Source organism: Rhagoletis zephyria, unplaced genomic scaffold (genome assembly GCF_001687245.7).
Source record: "Rhagoletis zephyria isolate East Lansing unplaced genomic scaffold, Rhagoletis_zephyria_1.1 Rzeph_scaffold_00221, whole genome shotgun sequence".
NCBI lineage: Eukaryota > Metazoa > Arthropoda > Insecta > Diptera > Tephritidae > Rhagoletis > Rhagoletis zephyria.
The window spans coordinates 143,083-169,565 of NW_016157305.1; the positions used below are offsets into that span (position 1 = coordinate 143,083).

The 26,483-nt window shown below is 37.3% G+C and overlaps 1 protein-coding gene across 2 annotated transcripts; it reads left to right on the top strand.

Annotated features, from left to right (window-relative positions):
• Nucleotides 1-6,311: 6,311 nt before the first annotated feature.
• Nucleotides 6,312-12,240, top strand: LOC108358186 (uncharacterized). 2 transcript variants are annotated; one of them, XM_017609366.1, is made up of 6 exons: nucleotides 6,312-7,012; nucleotides 7,242-7,409; nucleotides 7,499-7,643; nucleotides 9,189-9,324; nucleotides 9,388-9,863; nucleotides 9,933-12,240. In XM_017609366.1, the coding sequence occupies exons 1-6, from the start codon at nucleotides 6,824-6,826 to the stop codon at nucleotides 11,825-11,827; spliced, it is 3,009 nt and encodes a 1,002-aa protein (XP_017464855.1). In that variant the 5' UTR covers nucleotides 6,312-6,823; the 3' UTR covers nucleotides 11,828-12,240. The 2 variants fall into 2 exon arrangements, with proteins under 2 accessions (XP_017464855.1, XP_017464856.1); XM_017609367.1 differs by lacking the exons at nucleotides 6,312-7,012; nucleotides 7,499-7,643 and having other exon boundaries at nucleotides 7,324-7,409.
• Nucleotides 12,241-26,483: the final 14,243 nt, after the last annotated feature.

Here is a 26,483-nt window from a genome sequence, read left to right on the forward strand (position 1 = left end):
GTTTGAATTTTTCTGAATACACAGTTTTATAGCCCAATCAATTTTAGTCTGATAATGTGCAAGTTTCAAGTGGCTGAAAGTTACCGTTGATTTTTTAGAATTTTTTTCGCCAAAGGTGTTGCGGTTTTCTTCCATATACAAATAAATTGAGTTTATTCATTATATGGAAGCCAATGCGAAAAAAAAAATTCTAAAAAATTAACGGTAATTCGTAGCCACTTGAAATTTGCACGTTGTCAGACTAAAATTGCAGTGGCTAAAAAACTGTGTACTCGAAAAAATTCTAACACTTCCGAGAAAAAAGTTTGAAACTTAGGTGAAAATTTGTTGCACTTTTTTGAAGTTTTCTACAAATTGTTAAGCTTAGGTTTGTTTCGGGTTTGTCTGAAAATGAACTATGTTTTAATTGAAAATTCTTAAAAATTAATAAATAAACATAAGTGGCACACAATATCACTTTGAAATGGCGTGCTATAGATATGACCGATACTGTATATCTGCATAGGGAATACTGTGTAAAAATCTTAAACGCCAATATTAATCACTTTTAAATTATATGGCTTTTAAATTAAGGAGTGCGCGTGAACATGTTAAATGACTTCGTATGGTGCCACGGGTTATTTCTACTTTATAACCGACTTCCAAAAGACGAGGAGGTTATCAGTTCGTCGGAATATTTTTTTTTTTTTTTATAAGGCACAGTCTGTAGTTAGCCTAAGGCTAGCTTTGTACGACATGCTATGATTCCTGTTATTAGTACGCAGTTAGAATACCTCTAAAATTTGGTAGATATTTGAATTTCAATTTGCACTAAAAGCAGCGTTTGTTTTGATTGAGAATTTTTCATTAGTTAAATATTAAACTTTTTGCCTTTAAATTTAGCCTTGCCTCAGAGAGTAACATTTTAAAGAGTGAAACAAGTTAAGAATGTATTACAAAGTATTGCACCCATTTTTCATGATTTGATTTTGAGATTGCAAACAAAAATGTAATAAATAAATCAAAAGGATGTATAAAATATGCTAATAAAAAAAAAAATAATAATAATAATAAAGACAACAACATAAAATGTAGCTAACTAATGCAAGTGATGCTTAAGCTAGCTTTTATGACATTTAACCAATCACATCTCACATGGTGCAAGAGTAAAACAAAACAAAGTCAGTATATGGGCTAGTTATAGTAGTAACTAAACTCAGACATTGAATGGACATAAAATAAAATAAAAGTAAGCATTAAATAATAACTACAATGTATTTTATTGACAAGTAATTCACAAAAATCTGTAAGTGTATACAAACTTATTGCTATAGTCAGTAGTTACACGTTAAAAAAAAAAAAAAACAAAAAAAAAACCATCTTATCACATTCAAATATCACCAAACACTCTCCCGCCCCGTATAAGAAAAGAAAACATCTGTATACAACAAAACCGTAGAGAGCGACGTTCACATAGAATACACAGAACACACATAGCCACCTGCATAAATAAGACTTGTCAGGACTTGTAGATGTATGTACAAACATACATTTCAAATAGCTGTGAATGTACAAAGGTACATACAGGCATATGCAAAGGATGCATGTAAGTATGTATATGTAAGTAGGTGTATGTATGTAAAGAGTTTAGAGTGCACGTAGAACTGCATACATATACACATTTGTATATATGTGTGTAGTAGATACATATTTACTATGTAGCACCGGCAAGTGCCCACTAGTTACTACACATAAAAATCGATTCATTTGTGACTATAACAACAAATTAACGTGTAACTAGTGCCTTACTAAAGTTTAACTAAATACCTTAACCTTAACTTTACCTTAATGAAACTTTAATTTAATTAAACAAAAAAACAAAAAACAAATGATAATAGATTATTAAAAAAATTAAATAAAATGCCTAACACTTTGTAGTGAAGCCAGCTTACAAATTACAAAACAAGACAAAAATTCAAAAACAAACAAAAAATTTAAAAATAAAAAAAAAATTGTATTGGGCATGTCAAGTGCTTCTTCGAAAAAAAAATTTAATTACTAAAGTACATTTACATAGAGAAAATCTATATACTTATATACACACATACATACATACATAAATAAACGCATATTAAATAAGAGAGCATATTTAAATAAAAAATATATTAAATTAATTATATTTTATTAGTCTACTTAGATAAGCAATAAAAGCTTTCATAAAGACAAAAAGTAAGGTAAAACAGAATCACAAATTACATAATTTATTGAAGAGGAATAAAAGAAGAAAAAATACTGAGACAACAACAATAACGTACAATAAACATTACGGTGGTCATTAAAATATCAACTTCTAAATTTTGTATGGGACATCCCCTTTATTTTGTTCTACATTCAAAATCGAGAGATTTACGAAATTTTCAAAATTTTAAGTAAATTTTTAATGGTCGCTAACAGCGCATGAAAAATTTTAGTTTTAGTTTTTTAAATCGCAAAAATTCTACAATATATATATGTATTGACTTTAAATCTGATAAGTTTTATTTTGAATTTAAATGTGATAGGTTTCAAACCTATTCACATAAATTCATACACTCGCTGAGTCAACATTTTGTCGAATTTTTGGAAAAAAAAATTAACTTTTGAAACCTTGGCAGCGACGCCAAATTTTTTAGTTTGAAATTTTCGTGGATGCCTTTATTTTGTACGCAGAACAAAAAAAAAAACCAATGCGCCTTGATTTTGATATTTTAAGGACCACCCTAATGTATGTATGTACATGCATATGTATGTATATAGTACCTAAGATAGACTGGGACGATCCTTTTCCGAAATAATAAAGTTCGCAATTTCCCATTCAAGTTTGAAAGTTTACTTCCAGGCGATTTTCGTCCTTGACACGTCTCAACAATTTAACTAATTTCAGACCAGTTTAACGTCATTTAAAATTTATTTTAGCGAGCTATCCATCTTTTGAGAACATATTGTATTTGGTTTAATTGGGGTCAGTTTAGGTAAGGTGGCAACCCCTCGATTTTGATTGTCCATTATAGATTAATTCCTGGAGTCATCCGCGTGAAGTTATATGTACATAAAAAGCTCTACTTTCTCGGATTTAATAATGATTTTTGAATTTGGTTTCTTGAGAATTTTAATTTTCCGGCAGATTAAATAAGCAAAGCTTGCTAATATTAAAAAAAACTTTCGAATCAGTTAAGATTTAGCAGTTTCTTCCCACTGTACGGATGAACGATCAGCATACCTGCCAGAATTGGAAAAAAAAATTGCAAACACTGCAAAAAGCCGGCACTCTTAAGATGAAGGTTATGGAGAGTTCCCAAAAGTATACACCTTCTCCAACTTGGCTGTACAGTTTCGACGCATCCGTGAAAATGTCTATTGTACCGCTAATCCAAAATACAAATTTTTGTTTTTCGCAATCCAGTCATACATAAGGATATGTTTAAATGCATATGGATGTACATACATACATACGTATGTAAGTATATGCATGCATGCCAATGTATAGGCACATGTTGTTGTTATTATAACATCATAAGACTACATATACTAGCAAAACTAAAACTTATATGCAAAAAAAAAATGTACGTAAACATTATGCAGTCAGTGTAGAACGCCTCCGCTTCCTTCCGAAAGCAGATAATAAGCAAGAAGATGATGAATTTGGAACATACAAGCATATATACATATAAGCATATACACACGCTAAGCATATACATATAACAAACATACACACACATACGTTCGTATTAAGTAAATGCATATATTTATTGAGTGACATATTTAAATGTTTCTGGAAAATAAAAATACTTGAAAACAGAACGAAACACTGGATATATGTATAGGTAAAAGATTAAAATGCAACTATTGCAAAAAACAAAAACATATACAAAAACTTTTACTGATTTGCTGCTTCATTAGAACATTATTACCTGCAAAATATCTCTTTTTTAAATTTATGTTCGAATTGAAATTTAACTAGCACGACAGTGCAAAAAAAAGTAAAAACAACAACAACAACAAATGATTTGTGTACACGCTTGTGAAATGACTAAAAGTGAATAAATAAATAAATGAATTTATAAATTCTCCAATTGTGTGGCTTTTTATTGAATTAGGATTATAAATCTTCCCGCAGAATATTTCTCCCGAATACCCCAAAAAACGCTTCATCAGATGAACACATCGATCACGCTTTCGCATTAAAGATTTACAAGTGTGATTTAAGATTTGCCTCCTTATTAGCATTTCAATGAACCATCTTCCAGCGTGGGCCGAAACTAAAAATGTTCCCGACCGCCTCTCTTCTTCCAAAATTTCGTAAATTTTTCGAACCAAGTCAAAAAGATCTTTCTAAACTTAGTCAGTACAATAGCTTGGTCTTTGTGCTTATGTCCTGGACATTTGAGAGCGTTACTGTAAATAATTTCATGCTACTGTTAGACAGTTCAAGGGCAGGCATGACGAGACATCTATAGATACTATATAGACTATAGTCTGTCCCTTTGAACTTCGGACTAAAATCTGTGGAACTATCAAACTACAATTTTACTCTCTCAAGTGAGAGTACAAGTAGAACAGATTTAGAAGTGCATGAGAACGCAAAAAGCACTATTTCATTTGTACAACACTGATTTGGCTGAAATATCACTAACGATGAAATTTCTAGAGTAAAAGTAAAAAAAAAGCCGAATGGGAAGATAAAATAAACTGTAAGGTAGTAAATTTTCTCAATAATAAATTTTTCGGCAGGAAACGTGGTTTCATTATGTTAAATTAAAGATTTAATAGCGAAAATTAAAAAAAAACGGCGATTTTTGTGAAAGTATTAACAAATTTCAGTGCATCTAAAGTTTCTAAGGCGTTGTTTACATTTACTTGAGAATTGTCAAAATCGGCAAATCCCAAGTAGAGGTTTCTGTAACGTGCCACATGTGTTCGCTACATTGTGATGTGATAAAACGAAACGCTGGCAGCACTCCACAAGGTTGCGAAAAAATTTATATTCGAAAAATATGTATCTTGATATGGAAGGAACCGCTTTACACTGTCAAGGAAAAAATTGCCAAAACTCAACGCAATTTTTAGCAACTTCAATCTTGCGCTTTGTTATACTAAAACTATTTTTTTTTAGAGTCTAAATAAAAAGTTTGCAATTAAGGTGAAAACTTACAGAATTTCTTAAATTTTTTTACGAAGTTTGATCCGACACCTGAGATCTACCACATTTTTTTGATATCTATCACATTTTTCCAGATTGTACCACACAGAATTTTTGTAAGGCCGATCACTGGAACGGAGTGAATAAACAATGTCGATGTTTTCACTTTTCTAGTCGATGTATCGACGATGTTTTGTCCAGCAAATCATCGATGCTAACAGCAATATTTTTGGACGAAATATCGATATTTTTTAAAATCAATAGCTCTCCACGAATGTCAACAAATACATTCCAGCATTTAAAGGGAGCTCGTCTCTCTAGCCTAAATTGTCAACGCCAGTAATTTTAAAATTAAATTCATAATTCAATTGTTTGCATCCGGCATCACATACACAAGTTATGTTCGATTTGTGTTTAGTGACTGGCAAAACAGAAAAGGAAAACGGACGACAGGTAAAAACAGAAATGAAAATCCCAAAGTTGCCATATTACTTAGAACTCCAAACAAATTACGTTGATGCCAGATAAAACTTTTTGACTTTGCGTGACATATATAACTTGGCCAGCAAATCGCCAGGCACATACGGTATGCCACAAAGAACGGCAAGAAAACAATTTTGCACTGCTTGTTTGCTCATGAAAATTGCTGTGGATTTTATTTATTTAGTTTTAAAAATATTATCAATGTAATTTAGTTTTATTTCTGCTTGAAAACTCGAATTAGGACTAAACAAAATAAATATTAAACCAGCTTTGCTTCGAGCTATAGCTGAAACAATCTATGTGGCGTGCTTTGTGTATTTTCATACATTTCATCTTATCCGTCAAAGCGAATCAGCGAATCATCTTAACTTTTTTAACTTCCTGTACCTGAATATAGTGCAACATCTATAAACGTAAATTAGAGAAGAAACCCAAGCGGAGCTTATGCTGCTTACATCAAATTAAAAACCATGGAAACCACTTCATTTAAGATATTAATCTAAAGATAATGGCCCGTAGTCATAGTCAAAATAAAGTCGACTTTAAAGTTAGTTGCAGCTTTTTTGACAGATATCCCATTGAAAATTATGTCAAAAAGCTGCAACTAACTTTAAACTCGACTTTATTTTGACTATGACTACGGGCCAATTAGTATAGATTGTAAATTTTACCACCAAAATGTTTGTCATTATTTTGGCAATTGATTTCTCTATTTAATCTGGCATCACTAAAAGTGCATGCACCAAAACAATGAGAGAAAACACGAAGTGTCGGAAAATTCTTCTAGCTAGAGGAAAATAGAGTGCTTCTGCATTTACTTCGCTTTTCGTTGAGCTACAGGCGGTGAAAAATGCATTTCCTTGGCTCGCGGTTCACACTCGCAAATAAGTAACACGGAGTGTGTTAAAAAAAAAGCGTGTCGGTCTTGGGTGTACTGCAGCTCCATCAGCAATTGCATTTGTGACCACACTGTCTGTGACGGAGGCGCTAGTGATAGTGTTAACAGAAGGCGTTGACTTAGACGTCAGATTTTACGTGCTTCCGTGCGGTTGTGTAAGAAAACAAAATATATAGAAAACTATATATCGAAAGCAGTCGCCGCGAAGTAGCAGAATTAGCAGCAGAGGGAAGCAATAAAGTGTGTATCGTTAAAGGGGACTACGTGACCTGCTGGCTGCAAACATGAGAAAGCGTACGTCAGATTACTACAGTTCCGATACGGATCAAATGGTGGCCACTGAGGACATTGGAGTCAAGGCTCCTGTAGTAGATGACTATCAAGATATATTTGTGATGCGCCCGCAAACACACTCCAACTATGGCGATAGCTTTAGGGAAGCAAAACGTCTATACGATAATGGTAATGAGGAGGTAAGATCATTTTTCATGTTTTGGTGTAGAGACAAGCCATGATTATAGTCACGACCTAGGGCTAGACAGGTCGGTAGGGTGGGCATGAATATATATGTGTATTCATAAGCAAACATTTCTAAAAGTAGGTCGTCTATAATTTTTGCACTTTAAACTTCTTGTTTTTGTTTTTTTTTTTTTTGTTAAACGTACAGTGTATTGATCTTATGTTTCATAATTGGAATTTTAGGTGCGAAAATTACTGCTAAAAGAATGTAGCCTGATATATGAATGTAGGAAGTGTCGCAATATGTTCCGAAGTCTGACGCAGTTCATCGGCCATAAAAGAGTATTCTGCCGCAGCAAAGTACATAGTGACGATGACAATACGGAGGGAGATAATTACAATGGATTCTCGGTAAGTAACTATGTATTTCATTTGTAAAAATTTAAAATGGCGCTGATGCACATTCATGCTCGTTTTTTGTACAAATTTTGTCATTGCAGAGCAATCATGTAATGGCGGCCAAAGAAATTTGTAGTAAAAAAAATCGGAGCAGTGACTGTGTTTTGCAAAAAATTGATGAAGCTGTGCAACCGACCAGAAAGTTGAGTGAAAGTAATGAACTTATGGACGAAAAAATAATGGCTGGTAATTTCCTATCACATAATTTTAGTTATACATACACATCAAGAACATAACATACATACATACATACATTTGTACAAACATATGTATATAGTGGTATATCGGACTTGACAGGGGGTAGTATTGGTATATTCTTTGTGATTTTTTTGTGTATTATGTAGGCGTAAAATGCAAACTGCATAGATGTCCACTTTTATATTAAGTACGTAGGACCCCTTGTTTTTATTTATTACATATTTTGCTGAAATTGATTTTCCAAACTCCTTAGGAATACAATGAAGTTTAAAGAGTTTTAAATAGTACTTTGGTAACTTACATCTACAATGGGGATCTATACGAACATGAATACACATACATTTTCAGTAATGGTATGTATGTATGTAGTATGTATTTACTTATATCCACCCAGGTACACGCATATGTATGTTTTATGGGCTTTGCACAGAGTTACATATGCACAGGTGTTGAGTTGCATAATGTTAAAAAATCTTTTTCTGATAAAATTTGAGAATTTCAGAAATTATGATATTTTGCGCGCCATGAGCTGAAAAATGTTATCTTTAAACTGAATAGTAAACTATGTAATTGAGTTTGCGATAGATTTGAGTTTTTAGTGTAGAGTAGAAATATATAGTAAAGTACCCTATTGTCAACATTTTTATACATTATGCAATAACGACACATGTAAAAAACCCCTTAATCAGTGGCAGAAGTCTCTAATCCATGTATAATCCTTTCTAAATCTCTTTGACTGCTTTATGATTTTTTTTTTTTTTTAATTTTGAGTTGTGTCGTTATTGCAGAGGACCTTCGAAATATGAAACTTTTCTTATCTTTTTTGTATGTATTGAAATCTAAGGTCAACGCAGCCAGGTAGAGTACTAGGGAGCGGCATACAAAAAATTATTTTAAAAACGGAGAAACGGCTTTGTACGAATTGGAGGATACTGCTTTTACTTGTATATATTAGAATTGCGAAAGTTTTTCGTACACAATATCAAAATTAAAAATTTTTAACTTAATATTCTTTTGAGTAGCGTTTAAAATGTGCAGATATGCATTTAAATTCAAAATTGGAAAATATAAAAATAAAAATAGTTTGTCCATGTTTCTACATATTATGAATTTCCATACGATAGACGGTAAACGCTTGCAAGCGTATCGTATAAAATTAGTTTTCGTATTATCGTTTACATACGCCTCACAGATGTATTATTATTGTGAATGGCTGTTGTTGTTGTTGTTGTTGTTGTAGCGGCTACAACAACCCCGCCCAGGACGGTTGGTATCTCAGTCGTTGTCGTCAAGTTCCACTAACGGCAACCCTAGGAAGCGTGCAGCTTCTGTGGGGTTTGTCCACAGGGACAAGGCCGTGAATGGCTGTGTTTTTTTTCACTGTTTATTGTGAACCAAACCAAGTTAGCCACACTAACTTATGAACTAACTTATTTCATACGACAAACATCGATTCGTAATAGGGGGTATATCTATTTATGCAGCAAACTATTTCCGAATAAACTAATACAAACGTTATGGTTTTTCGTTCAGGTGAAAGTACGGAGCAAATGGTAGACCACACTGGAAATGAAAAATTGAAAAACATAATCGCTTGCCCCCAGGAGCTGTGTAAGCTGAGTTTTTCCAACACCAAAGAACTTGAAATACACTTCTCTCAAGATCATACGTATGTATAAGGATATAAATGTATATATTATATTATAAGCATTATATTTTTTTTTGCAAACAGTAAAACAACGCTACTTACGCCACCAGCTGAGCAAGTTGCTCCTGAGCACACAGTTATTACAAGAGCGAAGCGAATTCTGTCGACTAATTGTCACAAATGTGAACACTGTGGAAAGGTTTTCGAACTCAAGGAAGCTCTGTCGACGCATCTCTTGCATTGCCCGGTTAAACATAATATTTTGAGCAAAACTCTTTCGGCTGGAATAAGCGATCAATCCGTTACAAAACGCCAAAAATTGCAAGCATCGACAGATGGTACCACTACAGAGCTTCATCCAAGCGCTGAAGCTTGTAAAAATGATAACACAGAGAAGGCAATAGAAAAGGTGCCAGCAGTGGCAGGCAGTATCGCGGTGGCTGATTCGGACCGTACCATAGTTGTAAAACGGGAATACGTCTCCCAAGAAAATGGCGTCTGCGCTAACACAAACATTACAGGGAAGAAGAGGAAATTGAAGAATCGCAGAGTTCTGACCAGTTAGTAATTAAAACATTAAACATTTCAAAAATACCTTTTTTTAAATAAAAAATAAATAAATTTTACAGGCAACACTTGCACAAATGCTATTTCCATATCGAATGTTGAAGAAGTATCGCAAGTAAAAGAAGAAACAAGCAGAGGAGTCACCGGTACTGAAACAAAAGTTAGATCAGAAAGCGGCGGTAGCAGTGATGGTAGTGATTTGGAACCCAAAAAATTACTGTCCACTTGCACTTATTGTGACAAGTCATTTGAACGTCGTGCTGCGCTATCCACCCATCTTCAGCACTGTTCGGTGAAGCAAAGCGTCCTTGAGCATACTTCTGTTTATGGCATCAGCGTTTGTACGAAGCGATCCAGGCTCCATTCATCGGCGGAGAAATCCTCAAAGGAAACACGTCAACAAATTATGGTTGCCACTGCTGAAGATGATCCCGATACAGAGCTTTTAAATGAAATGTTTGCCAATCTTGGTAGACAAGACTTCGGTGTGGGCTTGCGTACTGTTATAATTGACCAAGATGACTTGACAGCTTCCGGTACTGATGATGCTAAGGACGACGAGGAAGAAGTTAAACCGGCTAACACTTCCACCGAAGTGATTGAAAACTCCCCGGCAGATGTCAGCGTGGCTGGTAGCGAGAATACGCCTGGTACGACAAGTAATGAAAGCACGCCTGAAGCAAAGGAGGAGGACATGGAGACAAAGGCAGGCCGTCGTATGCGAACTGGGCCAATGGAAAAGCGGCTGTTGTGTCGCTGTAAGATATGCTATAAGCAATTCACCGCTTTAAGTAATTTGCGACGTCACATATCCATGTTCCATTATAGGGCCCAACGTTTTGGTTGTACGTTGTGTGAATATCGTGCTTTTCGACGTTACGACATTGTCAACCATTTGTGTAATACACACGGAATGAATGGCGATCCTGAGGCGATGTCAATCGAATTCGTTTCGGAACAGCAGGTTAACTATAGCCGAGAAGATGTTGAAGGCGACATTGTCGTACTCGATGAGGGCAATGATTTGAATCCATTGAACGAGTCGGTCGAAAACGTTGAAAACGGCAATGAACCTATGGCAAATGTGAAGCGTCTAAAACGTAATAAAACTATTGCTAGTTCAAGTGGGCCGAGCGTCACGGTGAGCAAGATTACCAGGCAGAAATTAAAGCGGTCGCAATCACAGCACGAAACTTGCACTGGTGGTATGAAAACCCCGGCAAGGCGTCCCATAAGGAATCGCATAAAACCTGAAAATAAAGACTTTGTATATGATCTCTCCAGTTTGGTTAAAAAAGACAACAATGCCCCACAAAGCGATGTAACCCGCACTCTCAGGCGGCGTAATACAGCCAACACAGGCTCAGCAGAGGCTGTAACGCCTTGCATAGAATCACTCTTAGGACCCGCCGATAGTAGAGAACATATACGCGGCGCTTTAGGCCGTTTAACTGCGATGGTTATAAGTAGTGGAGCGGCAGCATCTTCTACACAGCCCGAGTTACCCGCAGAAAGACCACAAATGCGACCACGCGTGAACGCGACGCAACGCGCAGACAATCATTCAGTTCCGGTTATTGAAACCAGCGATTTAGAAGCTGCGCGCCTACAATCCACGTTGCTGGAAGACACATTTCTCGGTAAAGTAGCTAAAACTTCACCAACATCATTCAAGATTAAACCTGCATTATCGCTGCATACCAGCACGCTAAGTTGGCTGCTGGAAAAAGTCGATTCATCGCTACACCAGAATGCCAAAGGCAAATCTTCGCCTAGCAGTACTTTGTGCAATGATGAAAATGGTATCAGCAGTATACATGTTTCCCCGCCTCCGTCAATTCCACGAGCAAATGCTCCACCGCCTACGCCGCGAAAACGCATCACAATGATTGATCGCCTGCGCAATGAAACCTGCAAATATCGCGATAGTCTACTACGATCTGCATTAGAAGACTAAATGGAAAAAAATTTACGATTAATTTTTATAATTATATTTATTAGTCTATTTTAGATTATGTGTAATCAATCAATATTTGATAGTACCTAACTGTATCACCACCAACTTCATATACATTTGTTTACAAAACTTAAAACCTACCAATTTCTTTGAGTAGCATTTGTGAATTCGATACATTTGTATACATGAATCCTTTTATCCATATATCTCCGAGTGCGTATACATTAAATACATACATATGTAAGTATGAAGATTTCTGCTGTACATAAGAGCATACATTTGTAATAGTGTAGTGTAAAATATATAATTCACGTACCTTGTACACTCAAACGAAATTATTGTGTATTTCGTGTGAGATGAAGCCTTAAAAAATAAAGAATAAAATAGAAAAAAATTTTCTAGCTGTATATAATATTCATCATCATATTGTCATGCAAATATGTACCGACGTGATAATTTTATAGAAGAGCAAGTAAGAAAAATGGCTTTAAATGCTTCATGGGACATTGAGGAAGCGAATCACAATTTAGCATGGTTACCTAGTAATATTGCGCTTCCTTCTTCACCAATATATAATAATTTCGCCTAAAGAGGTACATACATATGTACATGGTAGAGCGATGAAGGGTGAAGAGCAGAAGGCAATTCCACACCAGCTTTGAGTTACCTCTTGTGCCTTAAGGGTGAGGAGCGCTAAAGAAAAAACTTGGGTATTTTGAAGTTGCTAGAGACCAAAGAAAAATAATTAAAGTAAAGACCTCAGGTACTTTAGAGTTGCAAAAATCGTCGAAAACTATGCAGTGCTGCCAAGTTTTTCCGTTTTTATACACTAGTCGAGTCGAAATTTTAGGAAATGATATGACATTTTCAATACAATACGGCTGTCGAAAAACGACTTGCATTCGACACGACTCTCGCAATGAGGCTGAATAAAGAATTGTGCATTAGTCGTCAAAAACGCTGATAGTTGCCTCTGTGGCGTAGGCGTCCTGACAATTGTTAAGACAATTCATTTTGAGCAAAATGTCGAACGTGAACGTGGAATTATAAGTTGCAGAAATACGCATTTCGAGCGAGCTGTTTAAGCAAAAAAAACCTAAAAAATAAACAAGTAATTTTTAGTAAAAAAACCTACTTCAATTCTTATATTATTAAGATTAGTATGGGACCACCTCTGAGACACTAAGGGCCAATTTCACAGTGCGTAGTTAACTCCGAATCGACAGTTAACTAGAGATTTTCAGTACAAAAATCTGTAGTTAACTCCCGATTCCGAGTTAACTACGCATTGTGAAATTGGCCCTAACTCTTCTATGCGAAAAGAATTATCGAAATCGGTTGAGGTTGTCAAAAGTTATGCAACATATGTACACAAAAAATATATATTCCGACGAACTGATAACCTCCCACTTTTTTGGAAGTCGATTAAAAAGACGAGACAATGATATATACACATCATCATCTTTTTAGTTATTATAGCTATTCTGGTATGAAAATTTCTTCTTCCTTTTTCGAAGTACTCCCGAAGATCACGAAATAATCTCGAAAATCCCGAAGAAGTCCTTAGAAAATTTCAAAATAGTCTTGAAAACCGTGAAATCCCGAGATTGCCGAAGTGGCCCGAAAATCACGAAATAGTTCCGGGAATCCCGAAAATTCTGAAATGCCCCCTAAAATTCCGCATACCGAAAATCACGAAATAGTCCCAAGAATCCCGAAAATGACGAGATCGTGGATGCCAAGGCGCAAATGCGCCGACACGCACGCTCTTGTAATAAATTGCTCCTGAGCAGATCAGTTATGCGGCTCTTATTATCTTCTCCAACATTAGATTAAATAAGTCACATGAAAGGGAGTCGCCCTGTCTGAAACCCCGTTTGGTGGCGAACGGCTCGGAGAGGTCTTTCCCAATTCTGACGGAGCTGGTGGTATTGCTCAACGTCATTTTACACAGCCGTATCAGTTTGGCGGGGATGCCAAATTCAGACATATCGGCGTATAGGCAACTCCTTTTAGTGCTGTCGAAAAAGGTTTTAAAGTCGACAAATAGATGGTGAGTGTCGATCCGTTTCTCGTCGGCCTTTTCCAAAAGTTACCGTATTTTGAATATCTGGTTTATGGTGGATGTGCCAGGTCTAAAGCCACACTGATAAGGCCCAATCAGTTCATTGACGGTGGGATTCAGTCTTTCACACAATACGCTCAATAAGACCTTGTAACCTATGCTTGGAAGACTGATTCCACGGTAGTTGGCGCGAATGGTTGGGTCGCCTTTCTTGTGGATTGGGCAGAGCACACTTAAACTCCAGTCGTTGAGCATGCGTTTATCTGACCATATTCTGCATAAGAATTGAATTCAATTGATGCATACACCTTATCAACTCCTCGCCGTGGTACTTGAATAGCTCAGCTGGCAGGCTGGCAGCTCCAGCAGCTTTGTTGTGGCTCGTCTCCACAACTTTCATTACTGCTACTTTTCAGTAGGGTGGAAAAGTGTTCCCTCCACAATTTAAGTACATTTTCGACATCAATCACTAGGTCGCCATTGTTGCTCTTACAGGAATTCGCTCTGGTCTTACAACCTTCCGCAAGTCACCTAACTCCTGGGAAAATTTTCGGGAATTTTCTTGTCGGCCAGCATTTCAGGCTGTTCGCACTCACGTATTTCGGCCTCCCTCTTTACGAGAACATCAACTAGCCGGGCAGAGGCACGTTCCCCATTAAGGAACCGTGTAATCGTAGTCTTTAAACGTTTGCCGGGGCGTCATCAAAGGAAGAGGGGGGCTTATCATCCGAGGCTTTGTGTTCGGTTCTTCACTAGAAACGTTTTTTACTTGGTGGGTTCCAAACTCGGCCCAAAACCATTGCCGGGACGGGGGTGGTTGATCGGATTCGCTTAAAATTTTATAATTGAGGGGTTTTTAGGGCCGCTCATTAGATGTGTATCAGAAATTAGATTTTAAAACTTCAATATTGGATGGACCATTTATCTGGGAAAAGTTATTATCAAACGTACGTACATGGCGTATGAGGTACCCTGAAGAGATGGACAGCCGCTTTGGTGTAGTGGTTGGCAGTGCGCGCTCCCCCTTTAGCAGGGCCTGGGTTTAAGCCCGGTTTAACCCAACGTCAAAAAATATGAAACAAAAAAGTTTTTTTTACTAGTGGTCGGCCCTCAGCAGGCAATAGCAAATCTCCGAGTGCATTTTTGCCATAAAAAGCAGCTTTTCAAAACGTCCAATCACCGCACAGTGCTTCCCTTCATATGAAATGTGGGCAAAAATAGAATTATGGACGGATTTAAATGAAAATTCGTTTCTTGGTAAAATTCGGGACGCTAAATTCAAAAACGCAATTTTTTTACATATATTTTTTATTCATTCCATTAAAATTTAGCATTTTTCGAAATTTTGATTTAAAAAAAAATATTTTTCTGGAATACCGCAGGGACACCCTGTGTTTAATTTTATGCAAAAATTTTTAATTCTGTAGCTAAAAAATGTCAAACCAACATTGTATTTCAAAGAAGGTATTTTTGACATTTGTTTCAATGAAGAGGTCCCGCATGGCTCTTATTAATATTCTTAGTATAAAATTAGCCAATTTTAGTGGCTTCCTGGCGGTATATAATTTATTTTGTAGGGAAATTTCTATTTAATTCTTTTTAGTGGATAAATTACCTTTACAAAAATACCAAAAACGTTCACATTGCAGACAACGAATTTTTAGATTTTTGGCGGCACAGTGCGCCGTTAGGAGTCGGCATTAAACCGTAAGTCCCTCCCTTTTGTGTGACAACATCAAGGAGCACGCCACAAATCGGAGGAGAATAACGGCCCAACACTAACATAGGGACACTAAAATGAAACGAAAAGAATGCCGAGATACGTGAACTTAATTTTGCTCGTAGATTACGAATATGTATGCCGTCTTTCTAGATCCGAACATTTTCCTCAAGATATTTTCATTTTAAATTTGCATGCCGAATGAAAAAAAAACAAGTAAGAAAGTCTAAGTTCGGGCGGAGCCGAACATTAAATACCCGGCGCAATATTAAATATANCTGATCATTTATGTATACATTTGTCTATATCTATCTCGATTCGTTTTGCCTGTTACAAACAACCGTTATGTGAACAAAGTTATAATACCCTTGTGCACAAGTGCGCTCGGGTATAAAAATAAACCTTTAACATGGAAAATGTTACTCATACGCCATGTACGAGCACGGCAATGTACGACGTGACGTATGAGTAACATTATTTCCTGGCCTTATTTCATGCAAAAAAACAAGTAAGAGCAGTGCTGTCTTCGGTTAGGGGCTGTCTATATATTACGTAAGGGGGTTTTCGCCTGTTTGTTAAGAAAATTCTAGACCCGCCCTCCCCCACAAAAGTTTTACGTAATATATGGACAGCCCCTTATGCCGAAGGCGTCATACCTTTCATGAACAGAAGAAAATTTACTTTAACAGATTACTGCATTTGAAATTAGTTGTTTGGGAGCTAAACAAAATTTATATATTCACGGCATACATATTTAGATAGAGGAGGTACATAACTCCGGTAACACAATTTAATGGTTTTAATTGCCTACATAGAGGATATAAAGCTTAGAGGAGATAAAGCTTATACTTTGTATGATTATTTAGAGAATAGCTCAGTAAATTTATCTGTTTTAGCTGTAAAGGAGTTATAAAGTAAAATACCGTTTCTGAACAATCAGTTGTATGGAGGCTATAGCTTATAGTGACCCGATATTTGTAAGTTTCACTGTAAATACTCTGTTAATAATGGGAGAAAATAGTGCGAAGTTGCATGTTCCTAGCTGCATAAAAAGAAAGGTTATATCAAAAAATTTTTCATATCTAAACAACCAGTTGTAGTCGTTGTAATTTTCACGGTAAATTATCTATAGACAGTTAGTGAAAATAGTGTGAAATTTAATGTTAATAGCTGCAAAAGAAAACGCTTTACTACAAATTTAAAAGAACTACAACCGATTTGTTCTTTAATATTTTCTCTGTTTGAAATTGATTTTTTTTGTTTTCTTGGGAAATGATCTGATCTGGAAAAACGGTATACAGATACGTAATTTACGACTCAATCTTAAGTTCATCTGTTTCACTGATTTTTGTCATTTCAAAACTTACAATTTTCTCTATAGTTTTATTAATATTATTATTTTTTAAATAAATTTTATGTTAAGGTCTAATATACACATGACCATATCCACGAATTTCCAACTTTAATAGCTTAAAAAAATAAAATAAAAAAAAACATTTACTAAATTACTAATTTTACAAAAAAAAAAAAATTTTAAGATTTTTCTCTTTCATTTGTTTGTTTGTTTCTTATAATTAGTAAAAATGAATAAGGCAATTATATTTAATATTTTGTCACTCTTGTTTTTTACGCTACTGAAGCCCTTCACAAAAGTTGGTGGGGGATTTGGAAATGACCCTATGGAGTGAGGCAGACTGTATGCCACGGCCCGTCTCTGATGAAATACGAAAGCAGTGCCTGGGTGGTAGCTTCATCGCACTTTCATGCAGGCCACTTGATAAATAGCACGCAATCCCAAAGTCCAACGAGCAAAAAGACAACCAATTTTAATGGGTTTCATTCTTTAATTGAAAATTATTTGTTTTACTTGCGAATGCCGCGTAATAATGTTTCTTTTTTCAAACAGTTGCTATGTGAGAATAAAGGCTTATTATCCTCTGGGAAAACATATTTACAGAAGCATCATTCGCAGCTGATTGACCAATTTTCAAAATACCGCAAAATTTGCGAATTAAATAAAAAAGTGAGATTTTCAAAGTTCCAAGACTGCTTTTTTATTACACACTTTTAAGGAAAATTATATACATACCGAGGCATACGTACATATCTATATATTTCCTCAATCAAAATGAAGCGAATTTTTATGGCTGCAGCTGAAAATGCATCTACTGTTGGCAAACAGCCGCACCCACAACCTAAAAAGCCATCTTGCTGACACTCCCAGCCTGCAAATCACTTTCTACCTCAACAGCCACAGCAGCTATGCGAGCAGGTGTATGTATGTATGTTTGTATATGAATGTGCTCGATATTCATTTAAGTGTTCCAATTGGTGCATTTGTTTTTGCTTCCTGTTCGCGAGCGGTATGTATGTATGCATGTATGTAGTATGTATATACCAACTCGTTGTTGTCAACGTCGTCTTATTGACCATCGTTTCTTGCAGGCAGCAGTGGCAAAATGCAAACTGTGTCAGGGTCAGGATAGGTCGATATGCACTTACATATGTACATACATATGTATATGTATAACATTACCTTCTGTACCAGTAATCAGTGCCATTGTGTGTGTTAGGCAGATAGCTGAATCGACTCCGTTCAGGCATTGCATCTGTTGAGGCATGGTTACCAAAAACCAAAATACAAAAAAAGGACCTGTGTGCATAGATGCATGTGAATTTTATAGAAAAATTTAAAATAAAATAAAATCTAAAAGTCATACTATAATAAAATGGCGAGTAGAAGGTTGCGAAGCGCAAGCTATGTTCTTTATTTTTTATTTTAAATAAAATAAGAGCATCTGTGATGGTATGTGATGAATGCAGTGGCAGTAAGTAAGGCGATATAGTTGGGAGTATAAAGCACGTTTGTGTATATACATACATATGATGCTGATATTACATCTACCTAAGCTACATATACATATATGTATATAGATGATTGTAGGTTGAGCGATTTCGTGAAAGGAACCCTTTTATTATGTAGCTAGACACACAACCATGCAAGTACATATAGTAATCTAGAGCTTGTGCATTTGGTGTGTAATTGAAAACCACTTTTAAAAATTAAATTGGAACATACCGTTCATGGTCGTAAATTCAGGATACGCGCGGCGTAAACGCACATAATACCCGTATTCATATATCGATAGTATGTAGGCATACACACCTCTAGATATGTACATACATACATATATAAATTCATATGTATGCAGCCATATGTAATATAATTGTGTTTACAAGCACAACAAAAATTGTAAAATATGTAATTTCCACCGAAGCAGGATTGTATATCGAAAACGAAAACTTTTCCATAGTTTAATAGAACATGAAAAGTTATTCAATAAGCAGTTTGAGCAACTCACAATGGCGAAAAAAAGGAGAGCATAACGCAAGTATAAATCAAGGGTAACACAATACGCATTACAATAGCGAATCTCTTTTGGCATGAAATTAAAAATATTTTAGTATCAAATTTGTGTTTATTTAAGCGATATTACTTCGTAAAACTTTTGGCTTTCTCCCCCTTTTGATGAGTGCTTTTTATTGCAGGAATCTTTTCGCTTTATGTGGTATTCCACTATGTTGGAGACAGCTAGCTGTTAGCCACTGGGGAAGCCGTTAAAATTAATTTATAGCAGTTAGTGGAATGCTTCTTTTTTGACTTACGATTTGGTGATGTTGTTGTTCAGATGTTTGCAATGACCGAAAATGATGCAGGGAATATCGCCACTAGACATGAATAAAAGCGCGAGCTTAAAAGTTGACAGCGAAAAAAGACGCATAAAAAAAAACTTCAGCGAAGAAAGACGCGTTAAAATATTTGACGGCGAAGCTGGACGCGTAAACTTATTTTCGCGGTCAACTATGTTTGCGGGTATAACAGTATGTAAGTTCCCCAAAGAGATTTGAGGAATGTTGCTAAAGTGACAGTCCTTGGCCAAGTATAAATCTATGATTACGCGTCTTTCTTCGCCGTTAACTAGGTTACGCGCCTTTCTTCGCCGAAGTTTTTCTTAAGCGTATTTTTTCTTAAAATTTTTTTACGCGTCTTTTTTCGCCGTCGAAACACTAGCCCGCCTTTTTTCGTGCCTAGTGACGATATTATAGAATACATTTGGACCATTTTTAGAATTTTTATCCCCCTCACTAAAATCTGTTGAGGTAGAGGTCTGAGGGCATCTGTTATTGTATCAGTTTTATATTTTTAAATAATTAAGCGCGTACCAAAACAACTCGCGGAGCACACACTTTTCATTCTCTACCTAGCGCAGTGATCGACATGCCATCAGTATTGCCAGCTAATTTTCGAAGGGAAATATAAGACAATCACTCTCTCTCATTAAAATTTCAATTCGATAAATGGGCAGGATTTCGAATGCATAACGAATGGAAAATACATTGGATAACGAAGTTTCCGTTTTGCTGGAAAATGGTCTGGTTCTCCAATCAAATACTAACCTATTGCACATTCGTTATCGAAGGTGGGACTCGAAAAACAGATTGGTTTTCCAACCATTTTCGAATTGTTAACCAAGCCCAATGTTTATTGGGTTGCAACTTCATATATATTTATGAGCGCCTGGTATTGGGAAATGAAAGTATCGCATTTTAAAATTAAAAGTTGGTTATTTGTATAAAATTAGTCCACTTTCTTTATAAAAATATGCTGTTGGCTAAATATTCGGAGCGCCCTACATTGTTTCTCCATGTCATCTCGGTGAAAATTGTTCATAATTTTCGTAGACAGATTCATATTAGGATTTGATTGGGGTTTGCTAAAATATAGGCCATATTTCAATACCAAATTAACAAAAAAAAATTTTCAAATATTAACAAAAAACCGTATACATACTCAATTTTGTGAGTAACAGTACCTACATAGAACAATATTAATGAACAAAAGCTATTTGAAGCGTTCGGACGTTCCGACTTTCAATATACTTACAGTCGATAATCCTATAGCTTTCCAAAAGAAATTTTGTGCGACTGGCAAGAGTAACCAAAACTAGCTTTTGTATTAAAATTTTGACAAATAAAGTAAACGTTACGACTCCTTTTTTTTACTTTTAAAGTATATTTTGCGTCCGAGCGATTGAAAAAAAGCGCGATTTGTAATTTAACTTTAGACCGTTCCTAAAATATGTTTACATTGTTTTTGTTGTTACGCTTACAGAACATAAGCTGTACTAAATTTTTGTATAGATTTCCAATTCGTTTTAATCGTGTGCCACATGATTATGAAGAATTTCTGGAAGGTATGGTTTCTCCGAAAAAAAAAAAATCGAAAAATATTTTGGCGGATGAAAGACAAAATGTGTAGCTATCGATTGGCATCTATAAACTTTGTCCAGGCGAAATTCTATTTTTTTGATCTTGGTTGACACTTTTCAGGAAATACCCATATAAATACGTATGTATGTAAGTCAAAGCTGTAAAAAATATCTTTCATTTGATATTCATATTGCAACAAGTGAATTACTTTTATAGCGCAAACTTAATCAGAAAAATTCTTTGAAATACCCTATTTTCCAAACGCATACATTCGTACAAATCGTTAGAGCAGTCGAAGCTATAACATAATAAGGGTATTCAAAGTCTGGTGCATATGCAAGATCATATGCAACGCAGTGTGATTACTCTTAATAATATACGGCTTATACATATATAGCCATTCAAAATGTATAGTACAGATGCATGAAAATTTGGCTAACTAACTTCTGACAAACCTATAGTTGTATAAACCAGAGGACGGAGGACGGTTTGTTTTTTCTTTATGATGATACAATAGCGAGGATGGTTCCGTGCGCAGAAGTGGAACATTTTTGACTGTCATTCACCTGGGAGTGGCCAGAAGCGATTCTTGTGCGTATGGTTTAAATCGCAGCTCACAACGTCCGGATATTTATATCCACGTATACTCGGGGTAGCGTGCTAAAGCGAGAAGGCGTAAAACTTCGCGTGCGCTGGGTTTGGGTCCCGCCACGCTAAAACCAAGCCCAATGAAAAATAAAAAACAGCCTCGAATGAGACCCCCATTTTCTGATGACGACCACGGAAAACGTATAAAGGACTATGATTTAAGGGTATGCACCTGGAATATCCGGACCCTTAATGGGGAAGGTGCCTCTGCCCGGCTGGTTGATGTCCTCGNACCCCCTTTTTCTGATGACGACCACGGCAAACGTATAAAGGACTATGATTTAAGGGTATGCACCTGGAATATCCGGACCCTTAATGGGGAAGGTGCCTCTGCCCGGCTGGTTGATGTCCTCGGGAAGACAAAGGCTGACATCACCGCCATCCAAGAACAGCGATGGACGGGGTAAGGAAAAGTAAGCGTGAAGTCTTGCGACGTCTACTACAGTTGCCACGTAAAGGAGCGCAAATTCGGTGTTGGATTCGTGGTAGGAGAGAGACTCCGTCGCCGAGTACTGGCGTTCACCCCGGTGGACGAACGTCTAGCCACAATCCGCATCAAAGCTAGATTTTTCAACGTCTCGTTCATATGCGCCCATGCCCCGACGGAGGAGAAGGATGAGGCGTCCAAGGATCTCTTCTATGAGCGCTTGGAACGTACATATGAGCGCTGCCCCCGAAAACGATGTTAAAATCGTGCTCGGTAGTATGTAGTACTAGGTACCAGCATAAGAACATCCACCAAGCTAAATGGCTGTCTCCAGATCGAAAAACAAGAAACAAAATCGATCATGTTGTGATAGACGGAAGGCACGCTTCAAGCGTTTTAGACGTACGTACACTCCGAGGGCCAAACATCGACTCGGACCACTATCTTGTTGTAGCCAAGATACGCACCCGCCTCCGTGCAGCAAAAGATGACGGCCAATTTATTCGCCACTCGACGCACACACCTGCTCTCTGAGAGCACTCTTCAACAATCCGACATACGCGAGCAGTGGAACCACATTTCCCGATCGTTAAGTGCCGGCGCCGAAGAAGTAGTTGGATTTCAGCGAGCCCGAAAGAACAACTGCTACGACGAGGAATGTCAAGAAGCCGCAGAGAAAAAAGATGCCGCCTACAGGGCCACGCTGCGATCGGGCGCAATGCGTGCCATGTGGGACCGTTATAGGAAACTGAAGCAGGAAACGAGACGTATTTGCCGCAATAAGAAGAGAGAGGACGAAATACGTGAGTGCGAAAAGCTTGAGATACTGGCCGACAGGAAGAACGCCCGAAAATTCTGCCAGAGGGTTAGGCGACTTACGGAAGGTGACAAGGTCTTATCGAGCGTATTGTGTGAAAANGACGTATTTGCCGCAATAAGAAGAGAGAGGACGAAATACGTGAGTGCGAAAAGCTTGAGATACTGGCCGACAGGAAGAACGCCCGAAAATTCTGCCAGAGGGTTAGGCGACTTACGGAAGGTGACAAGGTCTTATCGAGCGTATTGTGTGAAAAACTGAATCCCACCGTCAATGAACTGATTGGGCCTTATCAGTGTGGCTTTAGACCTGGCACATCCACCATAAACCAGGTATTCACAATACGCCAAATCTTGGAAAAGACCCGCAAGAATAGGATCGACACACACCATCTCATCTATTTGTCGATTTCAAAGCCGCTTTCGACAGCACGAAGAGAAGTTGCCTTTATGTCGCGATGTCTGAATTTGGTATCCCCGCGAAACTAGTACGGCTGTGTAAAATGACGTTGAGCTGGCTTGGGCATGTCGTTCGAAAGGACAGAAACGCTCCTGCTCTGAAAAAATTCAACGCGGGCCGCGATACTGGTAACAGAGATGCTGGTAAGAAAGGCTTCCTCTGCGTTGGAAAGACCAGGTGGAGAAGGACTTGGCTTCACTTGGCATTTCCAATTGGCGTCAGTTAGCACAGAAGAGAAATGTCTGGCGTGCTGTTTTGGACTCGGCCAAAATCGCTTAGCCGGTTACAGCGCCAATAAAGAAGAAGAAGAAGATACAATAGCGATATTTTAAAAACTGGCAATTACTTGGCTTTTTTTAAATCTTCGGGGAAAAATGTTTCTTAGTAAATAAAATCTGATTTTTTAAACGAAATGTAACTCAAAGTAAATAATAAAAGCAAATAAGGGTATCTGAAAGTAAACGAGATTATAAACTTCAAGAAATGCACGTTTGATTAAAATTCTTTATTTTTTTTTTAATTTTTTATGAATAATTTTCTTACTTTGGTAAAGTCATACGTCGATACGATACGATGTTTTCCTGACATTTTTCTAGTTTTATTATGACTCACATAAATATGAGAAATTTGATTTTATTCGCATTCGAGTGGAGTTCTGAACCATAGTGCGTTCGTTCGAATTTCAAAAAAAAAGATTTCAAATTAAACGGCTTGATCTGTAGGTGTGCAGTTTATTTTTTGAAGTTAGAACTTTTTCAGCGGCATAGGTAATTTGAAATTCTGTCAAATCAAAACCGATACTATGTGAGACCTCTTTTCACTCAAAAATGGCTGAACGGATTTAGAATGAAAATTGTTTTTAGAATTTTGAATAAGGTTGCCACGTGTATAAAAAGTTAAATTCAAATTTGGCATCTTAACGCCATGCGGGCTCACTAGTAATTATACGTTCCCTGCTTATAATCGTTCGGGACCTCTGAGAGCCAAACAAGTTGGTTAAGGAAACCCCTTTAATTCTTACTCACAAACATACATACACAAATAATGTACATATGTAGCAGCATACAAACTGTTGTGGAAGTGGTAGACAGAAGCACAGTCGGTGGGGAACCATAACACCGATAGCGAAGGGGAAACAATAAAGCACAGGAGCATTAAAAATAAATGAATAATAAAAAAAAATAAAAAAATAATAATAAAAAAAAACATACAAAAAATGGGCAATCGCAAAGACAAATAACATCCGAAACAACAACAACCCTTGCAAATAAAGGCAGTAAACAACAATAAAAACAATTAAAAATGAAAAGAAGTCTGCAAGTATGTGGGCGTATATAACCTACTAACGCACACACATACACACACACATACATACGCTGATGACACATACGAACGTGCACTTACAAGTTAGGCAAAATCACCTTGGACTACACACATACATCCATACCCATCCATACTAATGTGTGCAAATATGTGGGTGTGGATAGAAGTGTGCTTTCGAAAAGCTTAAACGCTAGCGAAGCTTTTGTGTTTAGTTATTGCCATGTTCCCATTCATGTCGTTCCATTTCATTCACTTTCGGGCCATTTCGCGCGTTCCAGCTGCTTTGTTGTGTCGCAGGACAATGCACGATGATATGGGCGCGCGCTTTTCGCTACGCCTGTGTGAATTCGAATAGGATGGATGTAAATCGGATGGTGGGGGGGTGTGAGGCGGAAGGATTGCGAGGCTGTTAAACAGCGAAAGGACATCCTAGTCACGAAAGGCATGTAGAAAACACGTCTGTCGTGTAGCGACGACAACAACAATCATAACATTACCGTAACACACACACACACACACACACACATTTAGCGTGCGAAAGTACATCTACATGTATGTACATACATAAGTATGCAAGGGACGGTGTCGGGGCGGAGAGCATGGAGATTTGGCTGTCATCAGATGTTTTCGGGTCGTTGCCGCCATTACAGAGAGGACACTGAAGGACGAGCACACACCATCGTCCGTCGTGAAGGTGGATCAGCTAGCGCGCACGGGGTTTGTAACTAGTGGTATTTGGCAAACGGACGGGCCGAACGGATGGATGAATGGGCAGCCAGGCGGCTGAGAGGCGGCCCGAAAGTCTGTGCCTGTCGTTATGCAAGCATTCTGCTTAAATATTTATGTTTGTTGTCAGTAGCATTTCGCTTATTTGTTTGTTTGTTTGCTTGTTGTTTGTCCGATTCACTGGACACATGCATCCACTAACTGACGAACTGCTTAGCAGATAAAGGGATAAACAGATAAAGGGAGGTTGTAGTTGACAGGAAGACCGCGGTTATACCGATGTTTATAAACTGAAAACAAAAGCACCGAAGCATAACAATAGTGCAGGCAACAAAGACATGCGAGCGCTGAAGCATGCGAGGATAGTACGGCTGTTGGCTGCTGGTTGCTGGCTGACTCGGCGTCCATGGCCAAAATAATTGTTTGTGGTTGCAGGTTTTGATTAACACATTACTAGCCAGCCAGTCAGCAGGTGGGGTCTGCGAAATGCACTCGAGTCGTATGTGTATGCATGTGTGGTGATAATGTATGTATGTATGTATTTAAAAATATGTTAAGTATCACTGGCAAGTGGAAATTTTGCTAAGCAGCACAGCAGTGATAGTATGTTTGAGAGAAAGAGATTGGGAGCGAAAGAGAGCAGGGTGAGAGGTCAGACAAAGTGGGGGATTGGAAGGTGCGTGGTTCAGCGGGTGACTACAACTACCAGTGTTGCCGGATTGGTTTTCTAAAAGCTATAAATTTCCCAAAATGAACTATAATATACAAAAACGCAGAGAGTTCTTAAAAAGTAAGATTTTTTAATTTTACTGAACACTATCACGTGGGGTATTTGCTAGTTGAAGATATTTTTTAATACTTAGCTTATCGCTTTAACCTCCAAAAACGGGTGCTTATCTTCTTCTTCTTCTTCTTTTTTGGCGCTGTAACCGCCTAAGCGATTTTGGCCGAGTTCAGCAAAGCACGCCAGTCGTTTCTCCTCTGTGCCAACTGACGCCAATTGGAAACGCCAAGTGAAGCCAAGTCCTTCTCCACCTGATCTTTCCATCGCAGTGGGGGCCTCCCTCTTCCTCTGCTACCACCAGCGGGTTCCGAGTTGAATACTTTCAGAGCTGGAGCGTCGGTGTCCATTCGAACGACATGGCCAAGCCAGCGGAGCCGCTGTATTTTAATTCGCTGCACTATGTCCATATCGTTGTA